A 23,882-nucleotide genomic window follows, 5' to 3' on the forward strand; every position below is an offset into this window, starting at 1 on the left:
GCTAGGCTTTGAGAGCCCTCAGCTGGCTCTCCCTGATGGTTGATGCTGAGGGAGTCGGATCTCTGTGGATGCACATCTGACTTTAGTTCTCTCCCCACCCCCTTTCGGAGAAGCAGAATGAGATAATCGTGACCTGGCCAGAGTTTATTAGGTCAGGGTAGGGTCAGATAAGGGCAGGGCCTCTGATGCAGGGCCGGGGAGACAAGAGGAGACTGCCTTCCTGGCGGAGATGGACAGATGCTTCAAGTAGGAGCCAGCAGAGGCCCTTCCCCTAGTTCAAGTCAAGGTTCACGCTGCTTTGGCTACTGGTGCGGTAGGCTGTGCGGGGGCCAGGCCCAGTGCGGGGGGTCCTTCTGGGCAGCATGCGCAGGCACCTGCGGGCGGCCGTCCTCCAGGGGGCTGTGTAGCGCTGATCCCCCAGCCCCATGGCCACGGGCACGGCTGCTGCGCTGGCACTACCCAGTGAGATGAGGGACAACAGAGTTCCTGGCCCCAGCGGCAGGCGCTGCTCAAAGGCCAGGACTGAGAGGAGCAGGGTGGCCACATAGGGCCCCCAGCACAGCCCGAAGAGCAGCGTGGCCCCGGCCTGTGCCCTCGCCTGCCTCCAGGTGAGGGCCTGGGCCAGGGCCGATGGCGCGCCACGGCACACTGCCCGCTCCAGCCGCCGGATGTCCTGCAGCTGGCGGTGAGCCATGGCCAGCACACGGGCAGAGAGCAGGGCGGCGGCCCCCACAGCGGGCAGCAGGAGCCCGTAGACTTCAAGGTAGAGGTAGGGGGCTGGGAAGACAGCCTGGGAGCTGCAGTTGGTGCCGGGGGCCCAATGGTTCCACCCCAGGGCTGGCAGGCTGGTGAAGAGCAGGGGCCCGGCCCAGGTGAGGAGCAGGGCCAGCCATGTGCTCCCGCGGGGCCGCAGGGGCTGCCGCACTGCCATGTAGCGCTCGCCGTGCACCAGCAGGAGGTTGGCGAGCAGGGACAGGAAGGAGAAATTGGGCGCCAGATAGAGGAAGAAACAGGACCAGTAGCCTAGGTGGCTCTGGCTCCAGAGGCCGGGCAGCACGGGTAGCGCCAGTCCTGTGAGCAGCCCGGCCAGCAGCAGGCTCAGGAAGAAGCAGCCAGCGGGTGGGCGGCGCAGGTGCCGATCCCTGGCGATGCCCAAGGCCAGGAGCAGGTTGGCGGCGATGATGAGGATGGCCAGGGCCAGGGAGAGCCCCAGGGCCCCCGTGGGAACCGGGCTGGGTGCCTCCCTGGTGCTGTTGGGGATCATCTTTGGCCTGGGGACAGGGGAGGCCTGGAGCAGCAGCCAGCGTGCCTGAATGAGAGATGGGCAGCCAGAATTAGGGGGTGCTGGGCAGTCGTCCAGAGGGCGCACAGCAGCAGGCTGTGGGCCCTTATCTTGTTTGCTGAGAACACTTTTCCCCCCCAAATAACTGCCTATTGAAATTTACATAAAAATTCATATTCTGGGCTTCTCTTAAGAGGTCCCCTCTAGCAACAAGTATGCCCAGCGTGCTGGCCACGGGCTGGAGCTGAGGGGCAGCTGTATTCCCCCAACTCCCCAGGCTCTACCCGTGTTGGCCAGTGCTATTACCCATCCCACCCTCTCTGGGCAGCCTCCATTTAGACTAAAGGGTGGACCCACCCAGCCCCAAAGCCCCAGAGCATTTTGTCCATCCCGGCCTCCACAAGACAAGGCCTCCACATTGGCCAAAAGGGAGAACAGGGTCTGGCTGGTGTGTCGTGGCTTCTGGCCATTGATCAGTTGAGAGCCTCCTTCAGGTTGGGCTGGGGCCAGGGCTAGGGGTGGGTGCTCTGATGAAGGAGGGGTCCCCGTCCTCGGATGCTCCCAGCCTGGTTGGCACCGGAGCCCTGGGAGAGGGTAGGCTGCTAAGGATTGGGGGGTCAGGGCAGAAGTGAGTGAGGCAGAGGCAAGGGCAGGGCTGGCTGAACACCTGAGTCAGTGACAGGCCACAGCCACGGAAGGCAGCAATGAGCAGGTTGTCTTGTTCCCCTAACCCGCCCCCTACCCCCACCACCCCGCCCTCAGTACGTAATGATTACAGCTCAGTGAGCAGCCTCTGGGTAGGACTTCCAGCCCATAAACTTGACTCATCTGCACCACACTAGCAACAGAGCCCTTCCTGGGAACTGGAGGAAGAGAGGAATCGCCAGGAAGGAGGAGGATGCCAGCCGCAAGGAGGATAGCTCCCACACCTCCGGGAGCTGGCAGGAGGAGCCCGAGGGCAGGGTCTGGCCGTTCTGTGACTCTGATCTGGCCCAGTCCTTTCCTTCCTCGGTTCTTCCGGCACCCCGGCCCCAAGGCCACATGTGGGGAGGAGGAAGGGTCCAGGCCCAGGGGGAAACTCCTGCTACTGTCGGCAGGAGAGCAGCGCCTGTTGCTAGGATTAAAGTCAATAAGGAAAGGATTCCTACCTGCTCCCACCCCCAAGTCATCGGATCTGAGGGCACCCATGTCTCCCTGAGCTCAGGACCGTCCTCTCTCCAGCTCCCCCCACCCACCAAGGCCTGCCAAGCTACTGCCCCTCTCCCCTCTCCTCAGCTTATTTCCTCTTCCTCAACTTCCCCCACCCCTCACGCTGAGCCCTCTACCCAGGACATCCTTCCCTCTCTAGCACGCCCTTTAGTTTCTGTTCCCTTTGTCCCTGCGCCACAAACTTTATTAAACCCCATGAGACCTCAGGGGCCCTGACTTCAAACCTGGACTCTTGTCCGGGGCTGGAGGTCCCAGCACTCCCCTGGTGGGAGACCCACCCCTCCTCCCCAGGAGCAGCATGAAAGGCAGGGCTGGCACCTGGGCCACCTTGTGTGGTGTGCTGGCCCGTGACCTGCACACCGTGGAGGCTCTGGTGGCTTGGGCTGGCTGCAATGGCCTCTTCAGGACCTGGGGCTGAGGTCTCCAGGTGAGGTTGGGTGCTTGGTGGGGGCAGAGGGCGTGGAGGGGGGCAGGGAGGAGGGCGTAGCTACTCACATGGCTCTTGGAAGGCAGGTGTTGCTGGCCCAGCCTGGGCTTGCCCCTGGGGGTCAGGGAGTTGCTGTAGGCGGGCCTGCAGGGCTTCCTGCGCGGTCTGTGGTCCCTGTGGCCGGTGAGGGCATGGTGCCTCCACTCTGCGGGTACTGCAGGGCCCCAGGCTCTCTGCTGCCCAGGCTCTGCCCCAGCCTGGGCTCTGGAGGGTTGGAGCTGGGGGTGGTGGGGCTCAGCCTGGCCCCGCCTCTCAGGGGTGGAGCCTGGCACTGGCTAGGCGGCAGGAGTCAGGAGGCTGGCCGTCTTTGTCCAGTGCCCTCCCCCTCTCCTGTACCTGTGTGCCCCCTCCCCAGCCACCAGCTGTAGCTTGCCACTGAGGTGGCAGATCCCTTACCTCAGGGGAGCCCGGTCACCTGCCACGCGCCTAGCTAATCTGAGAAATGCAATCCAGTCAGCGAGGAATCAGAATTTGAGGAATCAGGGTTTCAGCTACTCCTTTCTGCTTCTTGTCCCAACGAATACATTTACATTTGATGAGTTATAAACCCCTGGGGTTGCGGACCAGCCAACAGCACACCCAGCTCCGTTAAGTTAATTGGGAAAAAAGCAGTATCTGATGGTGGCAGGGGTGGGGCTGTTTGGAGCTTGAGGATCCTTCCATCCTATCACCTGGTGGGCCTTCCGGTTTATAAAGCCAAACTTCCTTCTAGAATCGGGTCATTCTATACTTTTCTCAACTGCTTTGAGTCTAGTTCTGGGATAGGAGGTAAAAGTGGCTCTGGGCTAGGAGGTGTGGCATTTGGACAAGCTACTCCTGCGCCTCAATTTTCCCATGTGTAAAATACAAGTAAAAGCACCTCTCTGGGGTGTTGGGGACTAACACAGAGTAACATGTGACTCTATATATCCCAGTGCCTGACAGCCTGACACTTAACAGGAGGCCTCCGTGATGAGTAAGAGGTGTGAGCCAGTGTTGGAGGCAGAAAGCCTGGGTATGAATCTTAGAATCGCGGGATCTTTTTTTTCCCCCTTTTGTGTGAACTTGGGAAAATTACTCCAGTTCTTTTGCCTTCGTTTCCTCATCTGTAGAAGGGGGCTTGTACTGTGCTCACCTATGGCGAGATGAACCCCAAGCTAATGTGTGGTGAAGACTTAGATAAACACTAGGCCCCCAGACGGCTGTTATTAACATTTTCAGGATTCCTGCCCTCTGTCGCTCCCCTCCAGCCACCTGCCCCCTCTAAGAACTCTGTAGAGAAAGGCAGATCGAGAGCTCACAAAAAGCAAGAGGAGAAGGGCACTTCAGCTCCACAGAGACACTGAGTGGAGTCGGTACAGAAGGGCAAGTTCAAGGCTAGGGAGACAAGAAGTGTGATGCTCCAATTTTCACTTGTATCAAGTGAGGCCTTGGGGTGCCAGAGAGAAGCAGATTGAAGCGTGAGGGAGCTGGTAGCAACTGCAGCAAGAAAGCTGGAGATGAGACATGGGGAAAGACTTCCCTGCTCAAGAGCGCAGGTAGACTGAGATGGGGACTTCGGTGCCCTCGGTGAGGAAGGGCAGGGAGAGGAGACCTGAGCTGAAGGCTGTGGACCCGAAGGGTCTAGCTCTGCCCATCCTGCAGAGGATTGGGGGAACTGGGGAGACAGGACTTCTGTTAGGACAGCAAGTGGGAAGAGGAAAGCATCCAGCCTCAAACCCCTCCTCCAGCAAGCTGGCGGCCAGAGGACGCTGGCTTCCAGCAGCCGGCCCTCAGACCCACGCTATCTGGTCGGGCAGAAGTCAGAGGCTCTGGGAGAGTTCAGCCTGGGGCCTGGACAGAAGTGGGTGTGCGGCCCCTCAGATGTAGGACTGCCAGGAATAAACAGACCTCCTTCTGTTCCCAGCCCTGGCCTCCTCCCTAAGGGATCCAGGATGTCTGTGTTTCTTCTTCACTGCTTTGTCTAAACACTGTGTGTGGGATGACGTCCGAAGGGGGTGGCTTAGGCAGCAGGGGCCAGGAAGCCTGGGTCCTGTCTCCTCACTGGACCATCCAGGCCTTCTCTGCTCTCTCACCCAACTCTAGCGTGGACTCAACCCCAGCCTTCTCCCCGTGGCCCATAGGAGGGCTGTGGTGCAGATAGTTTCCAGACCCTCCATTCTAGCTGCAGGCTGACCTCTGTGGTCCCCATTCTCCTCTCCTCCTGCAGAGCCTCTACTGTGGGGCCCAGGCCTGCCAGGGAATCCTCCTGGGCCTCCTATTTGAAGCTCTTTGCTGAGATAGCGCTGGGCGGGAGTGGTGTACAGGGGCTGGGGTACTCGCTAATGGGACCTGTGGAAGGGAGGCGGTTCCAGGGCTTTCTGGATCCTGGCTGCCCTCCAGGGACCACTGTCAACTCTTCACTCCCCCCTAGGCAAGAGTAGACAAGCCCCTGGGAGCCTCTGGAGGGCTCTGGGCACAAGCCTAGCCAGGACCTTGGCCTCCGGAAGCCCTGAGGCCAAGGTCTCTGGCCAGAAGACACTCTGGTCCTTCCTGTTAGGGTTAAGCCAGGTTCAACACGGGCCCCTCAGAGCCACTACAGTGCTTTCAGCAATCCCAGGAGTGGATAGCTTTGCTTGAACTCAAGAGTCTTCACTTCCAATGAGACCAAAGGGAATGGAGATGGCAACTGCTAAGTAGTGGGAGAGGGCTGACACAGCGGCCAACACTGCTTTCTCCATCTCTGCCACCACCAGAAGTGGGGTACAAGGGGTCACTCCTCCCCAGTGCACAGGTTTGTTGGGATGGGGACTGAGCTATGTCCCCAGCTGAGAGCCCATTTCAGTGGAGTCTGAAATGACTGGGTGACTGAATGACCTACAGCTTTCAGATTTCTTGACTGTGACCCAGAGTAAAAGGGGGGGGGGCTTTTTATAATCTAATTAAGACGTGTGTACATAACCAAAACACATTCCAAAACCAATACTTACCCTTGAGAAATGTGATACACTCTCATCTATACTAGTCCATTAAAAAAAAAAAAAAAGAAAAAGCTGGGGCACCAGGTGGCCCAGTTGGTTAGGCCTCTGTCTTCAGCTCAGGTCATGATCTCAGGGTCCTGGGATTGAGCTCTGCACTGAGCTCTTATCTCTGTGGTGGGGGTGGGGGGACTGCTACTCTCCTCCCACCACTTGTGTTTGCTCTTTCTCTCCTCAAAGAAATAAAATCTTCAAAACAAAAACAAAAACAAAAACAAACAAATAACCCAGTGATGAAGTTACACATGTGACAGAAATACAGAAATACATCGCGCCCCCCCGCCCCTCCCTGCCGACACACACAGACACACACAGGCCAGACTGTGGACAGGGTCCTGGCTGAGATACCACACTACAGTCATTCGAGATGCTACCACTGGGGGGAGCTGGGTGAAGGGCACACAGAAATTCTATATTATTTCTTCACGGCTGCATATGAACCTACAGTCATCTCATAACAGTTCAGGAAACAAAAATATCATGACAGCTCACAGTTCACGAATGAATCTTAAAACCAGTCTGAAACACACTGCACTAGATGGAGACAAGTTAAAAGGGAAAGCAAGAAGCTAAAAACTGCCAGGATGGCCCTTAGACCATTTCAAGTGCTCCTAACATTCTCTACTGAATATTCTGAACGATTTTATTTTGGGGATCATTGTCCTGCTAGCTAGGGGCCAGCATACATTTCTAGGCATGGTACTGTTAGGCAAGCATCTCTCCAAAGGAAATTTTGCGGAATGCCAGTCTTATGGGATCCTGTGTGGGAAGAGAAAGGGTGGCCAGTTAGTCTACGTTGGGCCCACACCCTAACACCCATCAATGTCCTGCAGAACAACACATGCCACAGAACTCATTGTGGGAAATCTTGTGTATTATCCATAATTAAAGAACTAGCCAGGAGAAGCCTAGGTGGGCTCAGTCCTTAAGTATCTGCCTTCAGCTCAGGTCATGATCCCCAAATCCTGGGATTGAGCCCTGAGCTGGGCTCCCTGCTCAATGGGAAGCCTGCTTCTCCCCCTCTCAATCCCTCTGCTTGTACTCTCTCTTGCTGTCTCTGTCAAATAAATAAATAAAATCTTAAAAAAAAAAAAAAAAAAAGCCAGAAAACACTTATGTGACTATCACAGTCCCGGAAGCTTCTCGGCCACAGCCAGCCAGACTTGGTAACAAGCAGGCTTTACAGGAAGCACGTTCACATTTACTGAGAACCGCCAACCAAGAGCTCACTAACCAGCCATCCTCTCTCTCTTCTAAAGGGTGGTTGAGGGACTCGTGGTCTAAGGTTTCCCAGATTTGGGTCTGTAGTTTAAGGGCAGCGCCATGTGTACTCTCCACCACCCCCCCTTTCGGATTCAGTCTAGAAACCCAGCAAATTCTCATGTAAGATAGAAAGATTTTCTTTATTAATGACCCCAACCGTATTTCTTTAGATACAGGAGTTTTGAACTCAAATACTTAGGAGAAAACAAGTTAAGATTGCATTATCCTGCAACTCATTACCAGTAACATATTGCAAAGCGCAACAGCTTGGAAAAGGGGAGGAAGGCAAGGGAGTGAGGGAGGGAAGGTAAAGAAAAGGAATTAAGTTGATCAAGTGGAAATCCTTTTTTTCTTTTTTTAATTCTTGAGAACTATGAAGTCCTTGCAAGCACAGCTCGTTTCTGCAGATTATTTTCCAAACGTGTACAAAAATGGAACCAAAACGGAGAATCCCGTAAGAACCTGAAGAGGGGCAACGTTGAGAAGCTACGATTATCCAGCAGCAAGTGTTCCCGCCTTCAGCTGCCAGCCGCCTCCTCTTCCTGTTCCCGAGAGTTAGCGGGATGAAAACGTCTTCCCCCTTCAAAAGCAGAGAGAAGAGTGAAGGCCAGTTTCTGGCTCACCTGTCCTGCCGCCCCACACTCCTGGACTGGGGATGTGATCCCAGGGACACCAGACATAGGTGAGTAAGTTCCTTAGAGGCTGTGGGAACTCTAGGCCTGGAATAAGCCCCAGCTCCCAGAGAGACTTCATCAGCTTTCCTCCTGCTGAACACTTTGGGGACACCAGGGAGCACCTGTGCCAAGCCCGCAAGGACATTCAATGTACCAAGCTAGACAGGACAGTCCCTGGCCCATGGTGTCTGGATGGCCTAGACCTACTCGAACTTCAGTCAGGACTCAACCCTCTTCCAGGCCGAGAGCTCAGGGCCTCTCTTACATAGCTTACACCCCTTCAGGCTCACAGAGAGCAGCTCCTTCAATCTGTCCCCAAGGATCAGGATGCTCGAAACTTCCAAGTACAGGAGCTGTGTGTTGCCTTGCAGTGACCATACACTCGGTTACAGAACACTCGCCTGACTTTAGGCTCCTGAATCTTGGTCTTCTGTCCCATCCAGTATTACTCTGGAAGGGCCAGCTTTGGGAACAGGCTAGCTCCTGAAGACAGAGGTCGTTTGGTAAAGCAGCCTGGAAGCTGGGGCTGAGAACTATGGGAAACTGGGGCAAAGATTGGGGGCTAAATTTTCCTATCCTGAATGTCTCACCCAGCCCAGACTGAAACTGTAGTGTTTCCCCCACAGCCCCATCCCGCCATGCAAAGCTCCTGAGTGTTCGATTCCGGCAGAGGGCACCAAGCCAGGAAACCATCCTATTCCATGCAGCCCGTTTCTGCTGCCGGGAGTGGGGGGTGGGGGTCCTGGCTTCTCCTACTCATCCTTAGTAACACAACCTGGTTTTCAGCTTGGATATGGTTGTTTGCCTCCCCCTCCTCCTTTTTGGGGCCCATCTCTGCTAAAGAGAGGTCACAGAACAGAAAAAGGCAGAGCTGCTCTTTTTAAGCCCCAGGAAGGAGGTTTACGGACAATTTAAGGATCTACCTTTCCCCAGTTCCTTACCAGGACAGGGGAGAACCCTTGTGGGGAGACACTGGGTGGTGGCTGCCTTGGTGGGCTCTTCTGAACAGACGAGAAGTTACAGGGCTAAGGATGACACAGGCAGGCCCTTATGGCCTATTTACGAGGCCAGCCTTCCTATTTGGTGTGTGACGGACTGACGGGTCAGGCTTCCTTCTGCTGTGCCCAGCTGCCCGTTCACCTCCCAGCCAGTCTCTCCACTGGCCCTGGAAACAGCACAGCATTGGCTGCCTTACGCTTGAGGTCACCAAAGTGACAAGAGCGGTTCCATGGAAAGCCAGAGGGGCAGGGGACCTTGGAAACTCCAGGAGGGAGGCCAGGTTCTAGAAGAGGTGGAAACAGCGTTTGTGTCCCAGGACATATGCCCTCCCCACAGTGTTGGTTTTGCCCATGTCTGGCCTTGCCACAGAGCTGCGGAGTAGAAGGGGTGACGCTGTGAATTCGCCACCATGGCTTCTGGACACCTCTCTGGAAGCAGAAGACCCAACTACAGCCTGAACACCCCTCCTGAGGCTCTGGGCAGGAGCTACAGCGAGTTACTACCTAGCCTCTAAAGCCTTTGCCCAAGGAAATCGGGAATGACTTCCACTGCTTTTATAAGCCTCTACCCAAGGAAATTGGGAGTGACTTTCACTGCTCTGATGTTCCCGAGACTGAAAACCCTCAGCTCCGGTACCAAGAGTCAGGCGCCTCTCTTATCCTGTCAAGTGGCAGCAGAAACTAGCTTGGCAGGAGAGGCCTCATGTGCCAGGGGAGAACTCGGAGCCTTGTGCACACCATACCTGCCAAAGGTCATCCCTGAGAGGAGTTGGTGTTGGCAAATATGCTGGTTGGGAGGGGTGGGCAGAAGCTTAGTTCACCTCAAGACCTGAGTTTAATGGGCACAGAAGCTGGCAGATAAGCACTTATTCCTTGAGAACAGGATCGCCTAAATTTCACCAGAAGGGGCATCCAAACCTGACATTTTGCTTGAAGACCTTAATCCCTAACTAGGCTCCAGGCCACGCTGGCCTCTCCTGCACGGAGCCACACATGGGAGTGCTATTCAGCATTTCTATCCCTGAGAAAGATAACTCTGTCTCCATGCAACTTCCTGCCAAGCAGCAGAGCAGAGGATAAAAATAGGGGGTGGCTGCAGGCCCGTTAACTCAGCTAAATGTCTGTAAGCAAATCTCTTCCCTTTTCCAGGAAGACCCTGAGGACTGACCTCTTAACTCAGGCCCAAAGAGAACATAGTGCATCTCAGTAAAAAGGTCCCTTTTTGTCTTCCCTAGCTGACATTTTGCTAGCTCACAAAGATGTGGAAACAAGGGAATCCATCCCGGCCCAATCAGGACTGAAAACCTGTCCATCCCATTTTCAGTCAGTCAGGTGGCTCCAGGCCCGACCCTGCCTGCCTTTCCCATGTAGGCAGCAGCTACCAGACACCTGGAGGGCCAGGTCACCCACATCCACTATTTTCCTCTTGGTGCAATCGGGAAAGGAGGGTGGTCCTGCCTGTGAGACCGCCCTACTCACGTGATTGTTTTCATTTCTTTTTTCTCGGCATCTGGACGTGCACGGTTCAGCACCTTGAGGAAGTCAGATGTTTTCGCCCGCATACGTGTGTGGATATAGGCCTGGGAGCAAACACAATGGGTACTGAAGCAGTCATGTGCTAGAAAGACAGCTCTGCTTTCAGGAAGGTCGGGGAACATATGCCCTGGGCCTGACAAAGGTCCATGCAGGGAAGCCAGAGGGCAACCCTTTCTGGAGACATATGTTCATCTCTCTACTGTGCAGAGAGGTAGTGGGGAGAGATGGAAGGCCATGGGATCTTAAAGTCTCCAGAACCATTAGAGTTCATAGCAACAGCCTGGACTATAGGAATGACTTTTTTTTTAAAAAGTAAACTCTACCTGCAGTATGCTGCTCAAACTCACAACCGTAATCATGATCGCGTCACATGCCCTACTGACTGAGGCAGCCAGGTGCAGCCCACGCAGAAATGACTTTTGAGCCATTAACTCCGGTGGAGAATGACCTGGAGCACAGGCCCGAGGTGCCGCCTCACCTTAGAGCACTTGATGTGGTAGTGCAGATAGTCCCGGAACGTGTGGATCAGGTTGATGGTGTTGTCTCGAGCACTGGCATTGGTGTGGCGAGGGAACAGCACTGCGGGCAGGGACACAGATAAGACGTCAGGGTAACATCAAGGCCAAAGGGTGGCAAGATCAGAGCCTACAGTCAGCTCCGATCTCTCCCTGCCTGAGGAGAATGCACTTGTTTCACTAAGCCCAGGCTCTGACAAGGTGTTCTCCTCCAGCAAGGAAGGGATAAGTACTACAACAAGGCGGGTCCCAGTGAGTGCAAATGGAGGCTATGTCAAGGAAAATGGAGGAGGTGATGGCAGAAAACCAGGGCTCCCCTAAGAAAGGGCTTAGTGCCGGCATCACTCTAGGTCATGGTCTCTTGAGAAGGTGGGACCACTGGCTGGGAGGGTGGGGGTGACTTTGGAGAAAACACCTTATCTTTGACATCAGCATGAGGAAACAGCCTGCTTATCCTCCATCCATGGTGACTTGGCCTTCAGAGGCACTTGGTTTCAGAAGATTCAGTGGTCTTGTGAACACTAAACATTGTAAGCTCCAAGGACCTCAACTTTCCTGATGAGAATAGGCAGCAGGAGCTGCTCTGGCCGGGCATGAGAAAAACCCCTCCCAGGGCACCATGCACTGAAGCTCCCTGCAGCCACTCTGCTCTCTTCACCCCTCCTTTCAGCTTTCTGCAATCCTCCCCATCTCCTGCACCTACTCTACTCAGTGGTCTCGGCAACAGTAAAATCCTCCAAGTAGGTGGCTTTGCTAACATGAAAAGGAATACCTCAGAAGAAAGGGTGGGACCCCGGTGTCCATTTGCCCTGAGAAGAAACAAACACCAGAACCAGAGGTAACTATGTGGCCTAGGATCTAAGATGCCAACGACCGGACCGTTTATATGCACCACAGAGAGAAAGGCTACCAACTAAAGCATGGGGCATATGCGAACTGTAAGCTGTATTCCAACCTCAAAGACGTCACACGACAGAAAATGTGTAGCTCGGATTTTAGGAAACATGGTAAACTGGCGGGCTCATCACCAATCAGCAGGTGCACCATCAGGAGTGAGGGGACTTCAATCTCACAAAAGGCAACATCTCAGTGGCATCCGGTGCCAAGTGTGAACAAGCGGTTATTTCAAACTGTCAGCTATAATCACGAGCCAGCTCACTGGTCTGGAACAACCATAAGGGAAGATTTGAATTTCTTCAGTGGAATAAGTGAATCATGGCTGGAGCGCTGGCTCAGGAAGCAAAAAACCAAGAAACGCCAAATGCCAGAGAACTCCCTCCCACCCAGCTGCTTTGTGGTCCCAAGTCTTAACACCTGACACCAGGGGCTAGATTTTTTTTTCTCCCAGCATTTAAGAAAAACGGGGAATAAAAAAGAGGACTATGGCACTCCTTCCCACAGTTAATGCACTGGCACAGAATGATCTGGTATGCCTGCTTTTGCCCCTTCCCCATTTTAACAAAGCCCTGTCCCTGTTCAGGCCTCCTGCAGCAGGAAGGCACCCCCCATGCCGCTCACCGAAGGTAATGTAGCCAATGTTGTCGCCCACGGCAGCATCGGTGTCCTTCAGCTCCAAAGGCGGTTCCCTGTGGCTGAAGAGGACCTGCGGGGCTGTGTGACTGGCTCTGCGGCCTTCTTTGAACTCCTGAACAAAGCAAGCAGGAAAGAATCTGACGTAAGGAGAACAGCAGCTTCCACTACAAGGCTGGCCCCATGGGGTGTGCCCTCTGTAGCACTCCAGAGTGGCAGACAGCTAAGAAACACCTGGCACGATGTAGGACAGTGCCACCTGCTACCCACACGATCTGGACTCAAAAAGCAGAGACCACGGAGTCCTTAACAAAGCTGATCTTCAAAATGTGATGAGAGCATTTTAAAAAAAAATTTTTTTTAAGATTTTATTTATTTACTTGAGACAAAGAGAGGGAGGAAGGGAGGGAGGGGGAAGGAGAGAAAGAGAGAGAGTGGGGAGGAGCAGAGGGACAGGGAGAAGCAGACTCCCCACCAAGCAGGGAGCCAGATGTGGGGCTCCATCCCAGGACCCTGGAATCCTGAATGAGCTGAAGGCAGACACTCACCGCCTGAGCCACCCAGGCGCCTCTGATGAGAACGTTCTTAATCCCCTTTCCTTTCTCTTGCTTTGCAAGGCCAGAGGCAATTAAAGAGGCAATAAAAGTCCATCTGAGACTAAACAGACAACAAACTGCAAAGCAGGAGAGAACCAGCTTACATTGAGATTAAGGACTACTGCTGATTTGGTTCTTTTGATTTCATGTGGAGAGGCTGTATTTATCAGGAAATCTTTAAAATCTCAGGGTGCTATGGAACCCAGGCTCTAGCTTGCTTAAGACTCAAGATAAAATCTTAACTCTCTTCCTCTTTGCCTGAAAGCCCGTTAGGAGCTGGCCCATTTCTCACCCACCCCCACCGCCCCTTCCGCCCCATCTCTGCTTCTTCCTCTTTCTTGAAACCAGGCTTTTTCGGGGCTCTGGACCTTCACCTAAGTCCTGTTTTGCTGAGGTATCTTAGACCATTACTGTTTAGAATCCACCAAATGGAACTTCAGACTAAATGTAAGCCCTTCTTGGGGGCAGAAGACAATGAAGTTAAAGAAGCAGAGTTGTTTTAGGGTTCATCCCTGAGAGAAGGCGCCTATGTAACATGAGAAATTAAAGCCTGACCGTTAATTCTGGTCTTGGATGAATTCAATCACCACCACTCTGCCTAAGAGCAAATCATCCCTAAGACAATGTCCCCACCCTCTTCAAAGGACAGGAAAATGAGGATGTAAAAACCAGGTCATTCCTCACATGTTTTAATCTTCAAACCACAGGCTTTTCTAACACATACATTCCCGTGTACATACCAAAGTGATACAAGGCATCCCTGTCTCAACCCAGATGTGCAAAAACAGAACTAGATTTTCCAGCAATGCTGGCAGAACAGGGTCATCCAAATTCACTGAATGATAGCAGAAGGATGGAACCGAGGGCTAGGTAATGCCTCGGAGTGTCAGGAGGACCAAAAAGCAGCTTCCATGGCTGTTCAGTCTGTGATGCTCCTCTGCTGCTGCTCAGCTATGACCTCCTCTATCCTGCCATCTCCAGCATACTCGGGCAGCTGGCTGCTGTCTCGTCAGCATTTCCCATGTCTTCTAAGTCTCTACTTTGGCACTTTATTATTCACTAACAGTCTGGCTTCCCTACCAGGTTGTAAGCTCTACATGCCAAGGATCCTCCTTTATTACTCTGTATCCATTACTTCTCTTTCAAAGAGGCCGGCGAGCACACGGCTTGCTGAATGAAAGCAAGCGCTTTCTAGCCTTGCTGACTTAGTGCTGTTGCATTGTAAAGGAAGGGACAGGGACTACGCTTCCACCTGTAGGCAGGAAGAAAGTGCACAGGGCAGCAAGCCCTCAACAAATTAGCAGCAAAAGAAGGGTAACATCTGAGGAATTCTAATGCCCAGTCTGGGATCTTGCCTGTTTCCCTATGCTGCCTCCTGAGCTGGCACTGCCTGGCTTCTAGAGCTTGGTGGAAGATAACTACCACAGCCAGATTAGGTTATTAGCTCCCTCTTAAATTTGTTCCTCAAATGAAAAATATTTGGAGAGGCAGAGAAAGAGTCAAGATCATTTAAAATGGAAATTCCTAAAGCAAAGCTTCTGAGATTACCCATCTCTAGAAAACATTACTTTTCATTCTGCAAAGGGTTGGGAGGTTTTCTCACTTCTTTTTTCACTCTTTAGCGCCCCTCCCCTGGGGGATGGGGAGAAAATAGAACAGATAATAACTGCCAGCATTTTCTTGTGTTTATTAAGTTTCTCGAAGACTCCAAATCACTGGTGCCTGTTGGCATTCAAACCCAGATGGGGTGTGTGTAAACCCATGGTGACTTATTAGCACGGATTCCTTGGGTTCTGTGTGCAGAAAACCACACGTTATATCTGGTTAACAATGCACTTCTGATTTGGGGCTCCCTCCCATCTTTGTTTCTTCTCGCTGCGTTCTCTTAAATAATACTTCAGAAACAATCAACCAACCCACACAAATAGCTCTCCTTTCTTGTTAGGGTCTTTGTCCTGTATCTGTCAGCAATGATGCCTTTCTTTTTCCTCCAACTAGGATGTCTTTTGAGTACCACAATACTATTTCTCTCTTCCACCAAAGCACAATTTATGATAGCAAATACAGCATATATCCAAATATATACAAAAATGGAGTATATGATAAAGGTAGCACCTTCAATTGGTAGTATAAACACAGGCCTTGAAACAATGACTATTGAGACCAGGGGGTAGCCATTCAGAAAAAAATGATGGAACCATCTTTCAAAAGATTAGGTGTAAAATATGAAACTATAAAAATACTAAGAAATGATACAGGTATATTTCTTTAAAATTCTGGAGTAGGGAAGGCATTTCTAACCATGACTCAAAATCTAGGAGCCACAGAAGGGATGGACTGAACTTTGTGAAAATAAACTTCTGCGTTGAGGGCAACCCCCCCCCCCCTCACAAACTCTAATGACAAACTGGAAAAAATATCTGCAACTCCTACATAGATAAAAGGCTATTCTCTCTAGTATATAAAGAAATAGAGAAGATCAGTAACCCAACAGAAAAATAGGTAAGGATAGAGACATCTCAAAGGGAAGAAAAATAAATAGCCTTCAACATTAAGAAAAGATTTTGGGACCTCATTCCCAAGAGTATATAAATATCATTTTTAATTCATCAGACTGGCAGAAATCTGAATGTCTGTCAACATACTCTGGAAATCGAGCACTCTCATGCATTGAAGGTGGGAGGCAAAAGGGCACAACTTCTGTGGAGGGTCTGGCAATATCTACTAGAGTTCCTTGGACTCCGTGCTCCCAATTCAGGAAAATATCCTGCAGCTATGACCACACAGGCATCCAGGTAGACAGGGTCCTCAACATCCTACCTTCATACCTGCCTAGAAGGCAGACAGCTTGTGTCTTGTCCCCCAACATACAGAAACCAGTGGACTATGTTTAACTTTTCTTGGTTATGGGGGCTGACGTTAAGATCTAAAAATATGAAAAATATTCTAGTTCACCATACGCTAATCTCCAAAACTGTACTGTTCTTGTGCTTGCCACAGAATGAGCAGTGACATGATATCTACCAGACTTTCTCTAGTGCTCAGCTTGCATGCCAATGAAGATAGTGCACCAAAGGCAAACACTAGAATATCCATGTGAGTGGGGAATGGAAGCTCCTGTCTTCTTAAAGGCAGGACAGCAACGGTCAGAGTTGGCCTGCTGACGGACAAAAACAGCAATCATGTTCTGAACCAGGTTGGAGGTCCACACTGGTAGGGGGGAAACTCACAAAGGCCCACAGCCAGCAGGTCAGTTATCAGGAGGAACTTCAAACAGCATCCCAGAGTCACAGCATTCTGCGCTAGGCACCCGCTGTTCTGGGAATTTAAAGTAACAATGTCCAGGAAAATTCTCAGATAATTTATTTTGGAGCAAAATCCAGCAAAATAAGCCCAGGTTTCTAAGGTCATTTCAAATAAACTGTCCCAGCCTCTGACTCTGTGGAGATGGAAGAAAGGCAGATGGCTTCCCAAGCATAGGCTTTCCACATTCCTGGACACCAGATGGGGCTGCCCGGTGCCAGTCCAGTCACTAACTAGAGATACTGGCAGTGCAAAAATGCAGAGACTCCCTCTTCCCTTTGAGACCAGTGTACTATCACATGTACTTTGAGGGAGAAGTTTAAATTCACAAGCAAAAAAACACAAAATTCTCCTAAGGAACAAATCTCCTGTAAGCTCTCCAAGATAAGGTCTGTTTAAAGCATAAAAATAAGTTAAGATGTCGTTGGGAATAAAATGGAACAAGACTGGTAAAAAACCAGCCAAATCTAAATATATACTTCATAGCTTTTAAAATTAGTTTGTCAGTCTGGATTCAGCCCAATTTCTAAGCTACTGCATTTAATTCCCTTGTCAATTACGCCTAAAAACAGATGAAATGCCTGTCTGGAGGCTTACATTTAGGACCCAAGATATAGGTCTATACATCTGTGTGTATGTACACACACACACACACACACACACACTCTTTCTCTCTGTGTCAAAGTTTAGTGCTCTCAAATGCTGAAAGTGTCAATATTCCAATTTTTTCTGCATAGTGACTGCAAAATTAGAGTTTCTGATTAATTAAACTAAACACAAAAAGCCACCAGAGATGGATGAAATTGAGGCTCTTACTTTTGAGTATGTCCCTAGCCGCTTAGAGAGGATACCCATAAAATAGCCCATAAAATAAAAAGAGTCTGTCTCAGAATTCTTAAATCTCCTTACACTCCCAAGGAACAGGATGAATGTACAAAAGGTGTTTGACAATCTAACCGCCGTACTAGCTACTGAATGCTGAGCCATCCTGGAAGAAATCAGCCTGAATATATCACTTCACCGATGAGCTCTCCTATCTCAGAGTGAGCAGCTGGTTAGCAGACAGCAGGACAAAGCCACAGTGGGGTATTGTATCAGACTAGAGTCCAACTGTACCAGAAATCCAATTACCAAATGTCCCTCTCAGCCCCATTCCTCTCCTTGGCAGGTGAGCTCCTTCTGAGGGAGGCGCTCTGCAGTGACCTTGGACAAACCCTGGCCAATCTGCCTCCCTGTCTGCCCCCCGACTCTGCCCTACTGATACACTACCTGCTGCTCAGGAATCTAGAGACTCAGTTCTGAGAAGAACTAAACCAAGCCAAGAACGGACCTTGCCAGAAACTGCAGTAAACACAAGAGGGTAGGAAACATGACTAAGCTTAAAAATGAAGACCCTATGGCAGCAAGGGTGCTTAAAACTCAGTCATACTGTTAGTATGTTTAATCCTCAATTCACTCTCCAGTCCAGTGCTAAAAAGGCAAAAGGCACTAGGGAAAAACGACACGCAGTGAGTTCTGTGGAGGCTATCTGACGAAACCTCTGACAAGTGTCAGCGCCCTCTGAGCGGCCCGTTCTCTCTCCTATGCTCACGGTGTGCTTTCGGTGCCCAGGTGTAAACCAGCACGCCACCGTGCTCCCTCCGCCCCACCACAAGACATCCGCTGCATACCTGCATAAACACTTTTCCAATGACCACATCGTCGTCATCCTTAAACACTGTGCTGAAGACTACCGTGACTCTGTCCTTTTTAGATTCAACGTACCTGAGGGGAACAAAACCCATGAGATAAGAAGAATCAGCAAGAGATTTTGTCAAGAACTTGATTTCCAAGTGAAGGAGGCGGTAAGTCCTAAATCACTTAGTTCATAAAACAAGGTGTGCCAAGGGAGACTCAGTATGTCTGACCAACAGAGTCAGTGTAACACATGCCCGCCCAGAGAGGCAGGAGAGGACCATCACCCTTAGGAGCTGGTACTGACGTGTCTGTGTGGTGGGACATGGAATCTGGGGTTACTCCAGAATCTTCACTTTAAAACATTTCTTTCTTTATATACTAGGAGAGTCCTACTATGTAGATGATCCAAGAGTTGCAAACACAGAAAACACACGGTCCCCTCTCCCTGTCACTCAGGCTATATGACTAAAGGGGACCTTCAATAGTGGTGTCTTAAAGGAAAGCACTTTCATCTTTTGCCAACTACTGGTATCTGTGGAGAAGAGCAGAAAATGGCCCCCTTTTTTCCCCTGTCATCTACAACCTGGCTTAAAGAACTTTATGAGAAAGACATGTTAGGGGGATTCACACAGTAGAGATTAAGGTCTGACCTAATGTGTATCTTTCAGTGACGGCACGTAAGCCTTGCCCCGGCTTTGGGACCAGGTTCTATACTCACATGGTCTCATCATCCCTATAATGGATAACTGCCCTGTTCTCGCCTTCCTTGCCCTCTTCTTGGAATTGGAAATATTTCTCAAAGACAGAGGCAAAACAATTTCGTTTCAACATGCCAGCCTGATGCACAATGGAATCCTTGGATGCCGGCAGGTTTTCAAGGTCATATAGCAAAGAGACATTGTATCCTAGAGAGGGGAAAAAAACCCACAAGTGGTTATATTTAAAACGAACCCAAAAAACTTTGCAGGTTCTAATGACATTTTATCTTGTTTCAGTGTCTGTACTTTTAACCCAGGTAGATTGCTGTCCACTCTCAAGGTTAAGATAAAACTTTAATTCTTGTATAACCACCGTAAATATATACATCTAATTAACAAATGCTATGCAAAAATTTGAATCAATATCAAAGATAACTGATTACAAATAAGGAATAAGCAGCAGCCCTAATTCAGAACTTTGAGTAGAAATTTAGTGTTCCAGACACAGGAATGAAGGGGGCACCTGTGTATGCTATCAAGCTATAATAATAGGAGTTATGTATTTTTCTCTGACGGTTTAACTGCCAAGTGCTAACACAAAGTCAGCAGCTGGGTAGCTTTATTTTTCTTTACTAAGATATTTTATTTTATTTTTTAAAAGATTTTATTTATTTGACAGAGAGAGAAATCACAAGTAGGCAGAGAGGAAGGCTGAGAGAGAGAGGGGGAAGCAGGCTCCCCGCTGAGGAGAGAGTCTGACGTGGGGATGTGGGACTTGATCTTGTATGATCTCAGGGTCATGACCCAAGCCAAAGGCAGAGGCCCAACCTGCTGAGCCACCCAGGCACCCCCCTGGGTAGCTTTTTAATTAAAACAAAAAACAAAACAAAACAAAAAATCCTTTACATACCATCGTAAACCTTTTGTGGTGAAGTATGGACAAATTTAAATGTGTGTGTGTGTATGTATATACTGCCCCAAAAGCTTTCATATCTACATACTATCAAAATTTCAGGTTTTTTTTTTTTTTTTTTAGTTTTATTTATTTGACAGAGAGAGACACAGAGAGAAAGTGAACACAAGCAGGGGGAGTGGGAGAGGGATAAGCAGGCTCCCCACTGAGCAGGGAGCCTGATGTGGGGCTCGATCCCAGTCTGGGATCATGGCCTGAGCCGAAGGCAGACGCTTAATAACTGAGCCACCCAGGCACCCCCCAAAATTTCACAGTGTTTTAAAATATTTTACTTCGGGGGCGCCTGGGTGGCTCAGTGGGTTGGGCCGCTGCCTTCGGCTCAGGTCGTGATCTCAGGGTCCTGGGATCGAGTCCCGCATTGGGCTCTCTGCTCAGCAGGGAGCCTGCTTCCTCCTCTCCTCTCTCTGCCTGCCTCTCTGACTACTTGTGATCTCTCTCTGTCAAATAAATAAATAAAAAAAATAAAATAAAATATTTTACTTCATTTGATCTCTGTAAGAATTCTTTGAAGTAGGCAGGCCAGATACAGTTGTTCCCGTTTTAAAGGGAAAACAAGTTCAAAGGAGCAGAGTGCCATGCTAAATGCAGCATGATACAGAGGTACAGGCAACTCTATTTGGAACTGAACAGAACTGGGTCCAAATCCTGGGTCTTGCCACTTCAAGACCTTGGACAAACTACCTAACCTCTATAATTCCTACATCTATTTAAAAAGGGGGGCTAGGGTGCTTGGGTGGCTCAGCTGGGTAAGTGACTGCCTTGGGCTCAGAGTCCCAGGATTGAGTCCCACGTCAGGCTCCCAGCTCCATGGGGAGTCTGATTCTCCCTCTGACCTTCTCCCCTCTCATGCTATCTCTTGTTCTCTCTCTCAAATAAATAAAGAAAACCTTAAAAAAAAAAAAATAAAAATAACAATAAAAAGGGTGGCTATACCAGGGAGGCCCTTGGGAATATTTAGAGCGTGTAAGTATTTTAAAGTACCCAGAACACAGTAGGTTATCAATAAATGGGACCCAAAGCCAAGTCTGCTGACCACTGCCTACTATTCTCCCTCTTTACAGCATGTCAAGTAGGAGTTCCAGCAAACATGGCTGGGGAAACTAATTAGCTAATCAAACAATTAATACAAGGCAAAAAGCCTACAGGTGGCTTTGCAAGAGTATCTGTACAACACTGAGGGTCATTTCATATTCTAGGTAACTGCTGGGAATAATTTTACCAGAACCGTATGGAGTACCTGAACATTTATACTTTGTCACTATTTAATTTTTTCCCCAAGTGCATTCTGGAGGTATGTTTTTTGTTGGATCGAGCTTCACTGAGAACATGGGCTATCTAAATCTCTGTTCTAGATTGTGCTGAGCATATTTCTGGCACTCTAATATTAAGTAATATCAATCATCACTCCATTTTGGGTACCTGAAAACCAGAGAAGCAGACTACAGGATTAAAAATTAGATAGAAAATGAAAATATATGAAGTTGAGCTTTGTTCGTTTTAAGAAGCCAAATAAAACAAAACTACAGCTCAAGTCAGACTCTAAGTAAGGCTTTCATATGATGAAAAGGAACATACTGAGGACAGATTAAAAGGAAAAATCTAGTAGAGCCTGGTAAGACTCCCAAACTTGCCTATATAAACCCACAGAAAAAGAGGAGACACATCACTTTCACATGTATTTATACTTTGCACTTGTATGAACACAAGGTCTGCAATCTCGCAATGGCCTGTGCTTTTAGCAGGAAGCAGAAGAAAAGGCTCAGGGACAGAAACATTAGTTCTGTGTTACACTCCAGTGGTTCTGGGAGACTGTAGGATCTGAGCTATGTCAAGCATGCCCATGAGTTCCAACACGATTTTTTCTAGTCTAGTTCTGCTTCTGTCTTCCTTTCTTTCTTCTTCTCTCTCTAAAATTCCTTGAATCCCCTTAAAGCCTACAGTGTTATTTTGTTTGTTTGTTTTTTGTTTTTATTTCTTGATATATTTCTACCATCTATTTGGGGATGAAAACATTCCAGTATTCCTTATGGACTGTAGTCAATGCTCCCACCCACAGTATCCCTAGTAACAAGTTATATCCCAAAGATATCATTCTGTATTTGTTATTTTGTTTCCACAGCATACAGAAGACTGGGAAGGTCTTCTATCGGGACTGACCGGGGAGGGTCTTTTATTGGGACTGGTGAGGCATGTCACATTATAAAAATGAAAATAAATAAGCAAACAAAAACCACACAAAGGTTGGGGAAGGAAATAAGCTAGTGAAAATAACAGCTGTGAATAGACAGATGAACTCTCCTTAGAACAATTTGCTAATCGAAGTACCACAGGAACAAAATGTGAGTAATATGTTCAAAAGAACTTAACTACTTGGTCCTCATCAGGGGGCCCAGCTAAATGCAGAATCTGAGCCCAGCACTTATTCACGAGGATGAAAATACTGTTCAGTTTTTCTGCTTTAAATTTCCTGTAAAACAGCAGGAACATAGCTGTTGTAATCAAGGAAGGCCATGGTGCTTTTCAATTCCTCTGGCTGTGAAGAGGCTATTTATTCTTTATTAAAAAGAATAGATTAAAAGGAGGGACTGAAATTTCTGTTTCTGGAAAATGTGAGAACAGTTATGTTTCCTTCTCCAAAAGTGCAGAGTACATAAAATGGTGTTATTAGGGGCTGGGGTAAAAACCAATGTTTGCTCAGTCTCAAAGGCATTTAATCACCATGAGCAAACAAAAGGGGCCCACTGGTTCTAAGTCACTTGGCTCCACCACATAAACACTAAAAATGACCCACATCAGTTTTGCAAACCACGCTACGTACCATTACTGGACAAAGCAAAGTCCCTTACAAGCTATTTTTACGGAGAGAGTTGAAGTGCGAACTGGGCTCAGGCAGAAATATTTGTAGAATGCACAGTATTTAAATGAAATGCTTTGGTTAAAAAAAAGCAGAGTACAAACAGGACAGGTCTCTATCCATGTCACCCCACAGTTAGTTGCATTACTACATACCTGATTCGGGATTTACCAAGAAGCTCCCGTACACCCTCTTTAATAACTAGAAAATACAAAAACAAATGTTAATCCAAATGTCATGATAATGTCATTATTTTTAAAGCACTATATTTGCCAAGCTCCTTCTAAATCAGAATTTTTCATTTGGTGGATGGGACACTGGATATACAAGGGGAAGCAGATACATCTGAGCTGCCAAGCCAGTCACTCACGGAGTGAAGATTAAATCCAAAAGGTTAGGGGCACTTGGGTGGCTCAGCTGGTTAAGCACCTGCCTTCAGCTCAGTTCACGATCTCAGGGTCCTAGGATCGAGCCCCTCACCAGGCTCCCTGTTCAGCTGGGGGGGGGGGGTCCTGTTTCTCCCTCTCCCTCCTACTCATGCTCTTTCTCTCGCTTTCAAATAAATAAATAAAATCTTAGAAACAAAACAGAAAAACCAAAACCTTGTTAAAAAAAAAATCCAGAAGGTTAATCTAGTATCTGTTTCTCAATCCAGGCTCATCTTTCAACTTTTAGGAGTTGGTCACACCTGTTTTACGTTCTCCATTCTCCTCCCGACCATATATCACACACAATCACTTTTGTTTTCAAGAATGCAAAAGGATGCCAAACCCAAGTGAGAATAGATTATGTTAGTTATCAACCAAGTACAGGCTGAACCAGTAACCCAGGTGAGTAAAGAGATAAAGGCAGAATTGCTGGGAACAGATTCCAGTCAGCCTGCTTATCTTGAAAGCCTTAAAATTATTTAGCTCATCGGTTTTATGACAAAAGACAAGAGATCACTGAACCACATAGCCATTTATTTATATTGGTTGGTCCACAGAAGGCTGTACTCTCTAAATGCCTGCCTATACCCTGAAATACTTGCTACTGGCTCCTCTCCAGCTTTGGGGAGTAAATGATAAAACAAGAGCCCTTTATACACCTTCCTGTTTCTCTGTCAGAGTGACTGCTTCACCTGGTACAAACTGCTCCTAGGCTGACAGTTTGAGAAACAAAAACCTTCTGGAAGGACCAGTTCAGATTTAAATGTTATACAGGCTATGGTAAGCAGTAAAAAAGCAGCTATCTGAGGATAGAAAAACGTAAACATTAGAGCCGTCAGAACTTAAGTCACATTTTTGGTATT

At 49.0% G+C, this 23,882-nt stretch overlaps 2 protein-coding genes across 2 annotated transcripts in view; both read right to left on the minus strand.

The window, feature by feature from the left end:
- Nucleotides 1-129: 129 nt before the first annotated feature.
- Nucleotides 130-3,208, minus strand: GPBAR1 (G protein-coupled bile acid receptor 1). The gene is made up of 2 exons (XM_082691563.1): nucleotides 2,987-3,208; nucleotides 130-1,309 (listed from the first exon to the last, which is right to left on the minus strand). Exon 2 carries the CDS (start codon nucleotides 1,262-1,264, stop codon nucleotides 272-274), a length of 993 nt encoding a protein of 330 aa, XP_082547689.1. The 5' UTR covers nucleotides 1,265-1,309; nucleotides 2,987-3,208; the 3' UTR covers nucleotides 130-271.
- Nucleotides 3,209-7,358: 4,150 nt separating this feature from the next.
- Nucleotides 7,359-23,882, minus strand: part of ARPC2 (actin related protein 2/3 complex subunit 2) — a 29,382-nt gene continuing 12,858 nt past the window's right edge. The window contains exons 5-11 of the mRNA XM_082691564.1: nucleotides 22,747-22,792; nucleotides 18,785-18,971; nucleotides 18,060-18,153; nucleotides 12,479-12,605; nucleotides 10,924-11,024; nucleotides 10,389-10,489; nucleotides 7,359-7,817 (exon numbers count right to left, since the gene is read on the minus strand). Coding sequence (XP_082547690.1) covers nucleotides 7,793-7,817; nucleotides 10,389-10,489; nucleotides 10,924-11,024; nucleotides 12,479-12,605; nucleotides 18,060-18,153; nucleotides 18,785-18,971; nucleotides 22,747-22,792 — 681 coding nt within the window. The 3' untranslated portion in view covers nucleotides 7,359-7,792. The remainder of the gene's footprint in view (nucleotides 7,818-10,388; nucleotides 10,490-10,923; nucleotides 11,025-12,478; nucleotides 12,606-18,059; nucleotides 18,154-18,784; nucleotides 18,972-22,746; nucleotides 22,793-23,882) is intronic.

Source organism: Mustela nivalis (assembly GCF_964662115.1).
Source record: "Mustela nivalis genome assembly, chromosome: 11".
In the NCBI taxonomy this organism is placed as follows: Eukaryota; Metazoa; Chordata; class Mammalia; order Carnivora; family Mustelidae; genus Mustela; species Mustela nivalis.